This window comes from Priapulus caudatus, unplaced genomic scaffold (genome assembly GCF_000485595.1).
Source record: "Priapulus caudatus unplaced genomic scaffold, Priapulus_caudatus-5.0.1 Scaffold295, whole genome shotgun sequence".
NCBI classification, from domain to species: Eukaryota; Metazoa; Priapulida; class Priapulimorpha; order Priapulimorphida; family Priapulidae; genus Priapulus; species Priapulus caudatus.
Window position 1 is genome coordinate 11826 of NW_014577356.1, and position 8309 is coordinate 20134.

Consider the following 8309-nt stretch of genomic DNA (forward strand, 5'->3'; position numbering starts at 1 on the left):
TAAACACTGAATCGTACACAACGCCATCTCGCGACATACTGCCAAAGTATCTGTGAGATATTTGTGCAATAAAATTTATTTGAATTTGACAGACAGTATTCACTTGCGTACGTGTGAACGCTCCGACTCAAACCAGCCCGAGCCAAATTTAGCCTGAGCCAAATTTAGACCATGCAATTAGCTCGAGCCAAACCATTACCGTGTGAACGCGGTATATATATCGTAGTATCTCACCCATACTGGTGCCAGCGTTAGAAAGAGATTCGATCACCATCTCAGAAGAGGGTATAGAGAGGGTCGAGAATGTATAGAAACTGTTAGCGCTATTAATAAGCAATTTGTAGTTTGCTATTGGAATCTAAAGTAGATTAAAATAGAGCAATGATTCATGCTAGCAAGTGCTTTTAACCATTTTAAATTAAGTTAGCAATGCAATTACTTGCACACACACACACGCACGCACGCACACATATTTAAAGATTTTTTAACGTATCATTTAAATGTTACTGGGCAGTTGATGCTAAATATTCACACGGCATAGACTTATGGCTGACCAACATTGCCTAGATTGTGTGTCAATAACCAAGTTATCAATATCAACCACAATAAATGTGGCCAGTAGTTCTAAACGAGGCAATTAAACTCTTAAGTGCTTAACTTAATTATCAGAGATAACAAAAAGACAGGAAATTAGTTAAAAGATCACGTGCAAAAAGAATGTAAGAAAACAGGTGAAGCCATATATATATATATTGCAGCTTGCATTGATAGGTCTTTCATCAGAAGCTTTACAGACTTTTTACCCTCTTATCTTTTCAACAAATAAACGGATTTCCACTAGACACATCTGCACTGGTACAGAGTCGCCATTGTCTAATTTAACTAAAAAGCAAAAACATCACATTTCAACATCCCTACAATGCAAACCATGGCATCACGGCACGTGTACATCGCATTTTCACGTCCCTGGCGACCTTGTGAACATTGCAGTGGCTTCCTATCTCATTTAATCACCTATCAGTTGAAATAACCCTGGATTTCAACGATTGTATGGCAGAGAACTACCATCCATGGGTGGAATTCAACGATTGCACAACAGAGACCTACCCTGGATTTCAAGGATTGTACAACATAGACCTACCCTGGAATTCCACTATTGTACATCATAGAACTACCCGTGGAATTCAACAATTGAATAGCAATAGAACTATACCCTGGAATTCAACGATTATACAGCATAGAACTATCCTGGAATTCAACGATTGAATAGCATAGAACTACGCTGGAATCCCACTACTGTACATCGCAGAACTACCCTGGAACTCCACCAGCCACGCAGCATTTCACGACTGAATCCCCGCTACGTCACCTCGGAATCCGACCGAGGGAGGGAAACTCACCTTGACCGTGAAGACGTTGAGCAGACTGAGTCCGTACAGCGACATCCCGATCGAGACTGCGTTGAACAGCGTCCCGACGACGGCGTACAGCAAGATCGTTCCGATGTTGTCGAAGAACGCGCGCGTCGGCATGAAGTACCCGGCGTCGAGAACGATCGGCGGCAGCAGGAAGAGGAAGAACGTGTCGCTGCTCATGCGCTGGTTGGCGCTCGACTGGCCGTACCGCGCCGATGAGAAGTAGATGATGATGCCGACGAAGATTCCGAGTAGCACCAGCATGCAGCTCTCCGGGATGATGCGGCGTAGCCGGCCGGACAGGTGGAAACCTGCGACGCGCGACAAGTAGAAAGAAAGAGTTAATGAGAAGACGACGTTTCACTGTCCTCGTCCTATGTTCGTGCAATAAATGGACAGCGTAAGTTCATCTGCAGTCGCACAATTATCTAGTGAAGTTGAATACAAAAAGTTCCAGGGCTTCGTAGAATCAGCTGCATTTTAATGGAAGGTGTTTGTACATGACATGCCTGTCACATCCTAACAGCTATACATCTCTAAACACTGCAGCTGTATTAAAGGCATGTAGGCAAGAACTTTACACTCAATTATTGAAACTCAGGACCATCTTCATGTATATATAGTTGAGGTTTATTCGCGGTTGGCCTACTCCCATTTCGCCTACGTACGGCAAAATTCCCACTTCGCTTACGCAAAATTCCCAGTTGGCCTACACCCATTTCGCCTACTCCCAATTCGTCTACGCTCAAAATCTACCCCATTCCCATTTCGTCTACGATAGGTTTGTTCACTAAGTAATCATTTATAAATAATAAAATATGGTTTTGATAGGCATACACAGACTACAGGAACCAGAAGTAAACATAGGTACAAATAATGAGAACTAAAATAGAAAATACACTTAGTATAAAAATTAAACAATTTGGGAGTATGCGAAATGGGAATATTGCCAATTCTGAGAGTAGACGAAATGGGAGTAGGCGAAATGGGAGTAGGCCAACTGGGATGATAGTATGTCACCATAGTTGGGTTAAACGGTTAAAACCCCTTGGTACGTGGTAACATTGGAACCTAGCTCATGCAGAATATTAGAAAATGTTTGATTTTGTGTGATCATCAATGCAGCCTATCTAGAATTTACACAACCCACCTGTTTACATAATTATTTCAGTAAACAGTACTAAACACATACGAGAAGAGAAATGACAAAGTATAGAACTGCTTCAGGCAACTCGGTGGATACAGGTGGTGCGCGTAAAACTACCAGCTAGCCGCCAGCTGTCCTCATGTGGAAAACATGTGTGCACCTGGCATATAGTGGATATTACGTTCTCTTCGCTCTACAACAGCAAGCTGTGATTTCGCCTATATGCAGTACACACATATAGATGCTTAAATCAAGAGTCCATAATTAATAGAGACTCTCAGTTATGATAAATAGAGTCTATAATACAGGGTTCTGCCCAAGGTGGGCGGCAGTGGGCGGGTGTGCCCAGCACTCGCGGTTGCCGCCCGGCACTATATTATATATATCTCCGCCCGGCACTAATTTTTGATATTATTTGATATAATTTTTTATTGCTCCGAATGCAGGAAATTGAGTTTCAGACTATCCAAAATAAAAAAAAATTTCGGGGGGCATGCCCCGGACCCCCCTAGATTAGCTTCGCGCCTACGGCGCTTGCATCTTGCGACCTGGATGCGCCCGGCACCTAAAAATCCTGGACTAAAGAACCCTGTATATATGAGAGTATCTATTATAGTATATATATATGAGAGTATGATACTATCTATAGATATATATGAGTGTCTCTATAATAGAGTAGAGTCTCTATTGTGGGCTCTTGATGCGTATAAATAGCAATTACCCAATCTGTTATTTCCTTTTCAGTGCAGGTGACGTATAAATACATGCATTTGCTTTCATCCTCATTATCCATAAAAAATTATTCACACTCAACTTTCTATGAATTACTAAAACATAGTCTGACTAGGTACACTGATAAAGGTTTGTCTCTGTAGATATTCTATTGAGAAATCAATACTATAGTCAACATCTAGGGATCATACATCTCTCACTATTATTTATACTGGCATTATGGGACAACTGATATATATACATATATAATATCTAGCATAGATTAAGAATGTAATATATGATAATGATAGCCCTAACCCCAACAAAAATAATATACGTTTACTCTATCTCCTAACCTTCCAGGATAGAAATTTCACATCATTGCTATGAGAATAAAAACACCCCATGTAATGAATTACACCACTCACCACTCCGCTGTAATATATCACATACTTACCTACATCCACTATAAACATACAATATCTACTATACCCATATGAGTATATCAACCGCTGTACATAATAGAGACCTCTATTATGTACTCTTGATATATATATCGTATAAAAATTTCATCATCATATATTGACACTATTCATTGTTGCAGTTTTTCAATGTCACAGAAATGGTAAGTTAGCTTATTGATTCATGCGAGTTTAATTGCTTATGCATGCAGTCAATTGCCACTTTTGTTCATTTATGCAAGCTTGATTATATTTTTTGATAACTACAATTACAAATAATATAACACAGGCAAACATTATCAATGCACTGGCAGCATTGAGGTGTTGTGGCAGCATTGTGGTGTTGTGGCAGAATTGTGTGTGGTGGCGAGCCATTGGAACGTGTTGTGGCAGCATTGTGGTGTTGTGGCAGCATTGTGCTGGGGCAGCATTGTGGTGTTGTGGCAGCATTGTGGTGTTGTGGCAGCATTGTGTTGTGGCGAGCTTTGCTGGTGTGTGCGAAGCATTTGTGGGTGGTTGTGGCACGCATTGTGGTGTTGTGAGGGCAGCATTGTGGTGTTTGGTGGCAAGCAATTGTGGTGTTGGGCAGGCATTGTGGCGGTGGGACAGCATTGTGGTGTTCGGGCTAGCATTGTGTTGTGGGCGGCATTGTGGTGTTGTGGGCAAGCATTGGTGGCTGGAGGCGAGGGCATTGAGCGTGTCTTGTGGACACATTGTGGTGTGTGTGGCAGACATTGTGTGTGTGGCCACGGCTTTGAGGGGTGGTTGTGGCAGCATATGTGGTGTTAGTGGCAGCATTGTGTGTTGTAGGGCATGGGGCAGTTGGTGCTGGTGGCTGTGCCGAGCATTGGTCGGTGTAGGTGGCAGCCATTGTGGGTGCTGTGGCAAGGCATTATGCTGGGGGGCATGCATCTGGGTGAGTTGTGGCCAGCATTGTGCTGGGGGCCAGCAGTGTATGCTGGGCAGACCATCTGTGGTGTTGGTGGCAAAAGCATTGGCTGGTGTTGTGGCAGCATTGTGGTGTTGTGGCAGCATTGTGGTGTTGTGGCAGCATTGTGGTGTTGTGGCAGCATTGTGGTGTAGCAACATTGTTGGTGGTGTGGCAGCATTGTGGTGTAGCAACATTGTTGGTGGTGTGGCAGCATTGTGGCGTAGCAACATTGTTGGTGGTGTGGCAGCATTGTAATTTGTAGCATTGCCAACATCATATAATACAAGCATCTCAGATAATGCATATGACTATGAGGGTTCCGGCTTTAGTGTTTGTAGCGCATGGAAGGTCTACATTATAGCTGGAAAATTCTACAGCATTTTGTACTGATATATATGTTTTGCATGTATGTGTATATTCCCGAAATAATGCAGTTTTAGGTGGTTTAATATACATGTGGTATTTTCGTGTACATTACACATTAGGAATGTTATGCTAACCAATTAATATAAATCTTGAGTGATAATAATGTCCACTACTAGTACTAGATAATCTCCGGTACAGTGGCACTATTCACATTGACCGATTTACGTGTTTCTTTTATGCCACCAAATTAAAAACGTAGTTATCACATAAATATGATATAGTTACAAGCTGAGCCCGAATAAAATTAAAAGAAAAGAAAAGTGATCGCCTGGAGATCGACGGTGAATAAATGATTGATTGATTGAATGAATGAATGAATGAATGAATGAATGCATGAATGAATGAATAAACTAATCAATCAATCAATGAATCAATCAATGAATGAATAAATGAATGAATGACTGAATGAATGAATGAATGAATGAATGAATGAATGAATGAATGAATCAATGAATGAATCAATGAGTCAATGAATGAATGAATAAATTAATATCGAACGTTTTCACATACCTGTTTTACATAGACTAGCAAACAATATCCATAGCGATATGACATATGGCAGTTCCACATGATGCCAGGCAAATCCGGCCACTTGGTACCTCGTCTCTTCCTTCTCACCACTGTGATCAGACGCATTTGCGAATGAAAAGTTAGCAGTCGATGGATCGTTCTCGTAAATCTCTCCAATTTCGTTGATTTCACTGTGATGACCCGGCTGATTCGTGTTGGCGAACACACATGCACTGTGTAGAACAACTAGCGCGATTTCACGAATCATTTTCTCACAATCGCTATACACATATCAGCACATATCACTACGATGCTACATCGCCCGGTTCCTCTTCCATGTCTTCCTCATCCATGTTTTCAGCTGGTCATGGTGCATGCGCAAACCGGGGCAAATCGATCGTAGCGCCGTCGTGAGAGATTCATTGGCAAACACCGCGCACACGCACCTCTGCGCATATATATGCCTCTGCGCACCATCTTCGCGTCTAACTAACGGGTCTTTAGTCTTTACGTACACATTAAAATAGGAAGAACAGGATTTTAACCGAAATCTGTGACAGTTTCTGTTTATCATGGACGCCCTTAGTGTCGATATCAACGTGTATATTGATATGGATTGAGAAGCAGGAACGCATTTAAGTTGAGAGGATTTCGAAAATCACCGTCGCAGCGGAATTACTGTCGAAGTAATTTCTTGTGACACGGTACATGTCAAAGGTTGTTGTTGGCGCGGAAGATTATTTCTAAATTTGGCACAAACAAATGAAGAATTCTGGAATAACATGAAAACGTTGCAGTCAGGTATGACACATAAGATTACAAATCTGCCGCTTCTAGTTTCACTCATACGGTTATCTCGTTTGTTGACCAATCTGAATGAGAAAAATTGGAGCAGTCCGTACGACGGTATACGTCGTGTGGTGTACGGTGTACCGTACGTACTACTACTACTAGTACTAGTACTACTACAGTACTAGTACTACTACTAGTACTACCTAGTACTAGTACTACTACTACTAGCGGTAGCATGTGTTGCTGTGTATGGTGTTACTGTTACTGTTAGATAAATGCAGGGCAATGCCAATGACATGTGTATATTGTCATGTATCATTGTATGTAATAACGGCGTTATTAACGCAACCACACGTGACCTTTGCTGAACGTGAAACACTAACACTACTCACTAGGCCTATGATGTTCAAGTTGTGATCAGCGCCAGTGCTATATACCCACACCCCCATGAGTAATGGGCTGCCCTTGTTTTTTCTGTGGTCCGTTCCTCGTGGGAGCAGAGCGAGCAGTACCGTTGCCCAGTTTCAACATAGTTTGAGCTATAGCCCTGTGGCAGAGCGAAGGGCTAGCTATAGTTCTAGAACTAACCAACTTCATGCTTATGCATCTATGCACTATGCACTATGCAACTATGCAACTATGCAACTATATATATGCATCTACTCACCTTGCACGAACTAGGAATTTTCTTAGTGATACTTACCAAATCATTTGATAAAACCATCAAATTTCCAAAAGTGCCACATAAAACATCAGTAGATTTTTTTGCTAATATTCAATAGGTTATTATAACATATCAGAAGTAGATAATAGGGAATGAGTGTGACTTCAATAAACAAGGGAAATTCGTCATTTACTAGCCTTAGACGTTTTTAATTATGCGCTTAAAGGTTATTTTTGTTAAATAAAATTGAGAAAAAAGAAAGAATGTAATAGTTGGTTAAGAGTTTTTATTGGCAAAATAATGAAAATATAAAAAATAAGATAAACATTTCAATATTTTGGGAATCAAATCAAAGGAATCGATCGAGAGGCTCATATCAAGATCGGATCGAATCGAGAGGGCTTGGGTGTCGTTAATGCTCCTAGGCATACCAGCTGTAAATAGGCTCAAGATCAGCTCGTCAAGTTTTGGCGTCGATGTCCAATCTCCCATGCGAGGCGCACGCGCATCGCCGAGGGCACAAGAGTGGCGCAAGAGTGCGTTAGTAGCTGCTATTGTTTCAAAGTTAGGCGGGTTATGGGATTTGGTTGCTGCCACAGAATGGAGAATCGTGTCGTACGTTTTAGTCTGTATCTTCAGATTGCGGGTGTATACGAGGAAACAATTTCGGCACGATGCTAGGCGAATGTACTGTGTAATCATTTGAGCTCAAGTTGGTTGAGTTACGCGTAGTAAATCGTAGGTATTCTAGAGGCTAGTAAATGACGAATTTCCCTGTTTATTGAAGTCACACTCATTCCCATTTATCTACTTCTGATATGTTATAATAACCTATTGTAATATTAGCAAAAAAATCTACTGATGTTTTATTGGGCACTTTTGGAAATTTGATGGTTTTATCAAATGATTTGGTACTTATATCACTAAGAAAATTCCTAGTTCGTGCAAGGTGAGTAGATGCATAGTTGCATAGTTGCATAGTGCATAGTGCATAGATGCATAAGCATGAAGTTGGTTAGTTCTAGAACTATAGCTAGCCCTTTCGCTCTGCTACAGCCACAGGCTATAGCACACAGGGGCGGCGCCAGGTTTTCCAAAGTGGGGGGGCCCAATTGAGAGAATGAAGCGACCATGCCGGGGGGGCGTTGAGTTATTCGGGCGCGAAGCGCCCGAGCGAGGAGCCAGACGACTGAGCGGGGGTGGGTGTGTGCTCCCCCTCCCACGACAGGGAGCTTTTTCAATTTTGCACCTG

General features: G+C 41.8%; 2 protein-coding genes across 3 annotated transcripts in view; one reads left to right on the forward strand and one right to left on the reverse strand.

Annotated features, from left to right (window-relative positions):
- Positions 1–803: 803 nt before the first annotated feature.
- LOC106808668 (sodium/hydrogen exchanger 3-like) lies at positions 804–5939 on the reverse strand (the record flags this gene model as incomplete). The annotated part of the gene is made up of 3 exons (XM_014811489.1): positions 5602–5939; positions 1370–1726; positions 804–882 (listed from the first exon to the last, which is right to left on the reverse strand). Coding segments are annotated over exons 1-3 (704 nt in total), but the record flags the coding sequence as incomplete, so codon positions are not given.
- The window catches only part of LOC106808672 (GTP-binding protein ypt1-like), a 4190-nt gene continuing 1625 nt past the window's right edge, over positions 5745–8309 (forward strand). Inside the window, exon 1 of one of the 2 annotated variants that reach the window (XM_014811495.1) lies at positions 5745–5764. The gene's annotated coding sequence lies outside the window, so the exon portion shown is untranslated. Of the gene's footprint in view, positions 5765–6074; positions 6403–8309 lie in introns of those variants that run through there. The other variant, XM_014811494.1, reaches the window with a different exon arrangement.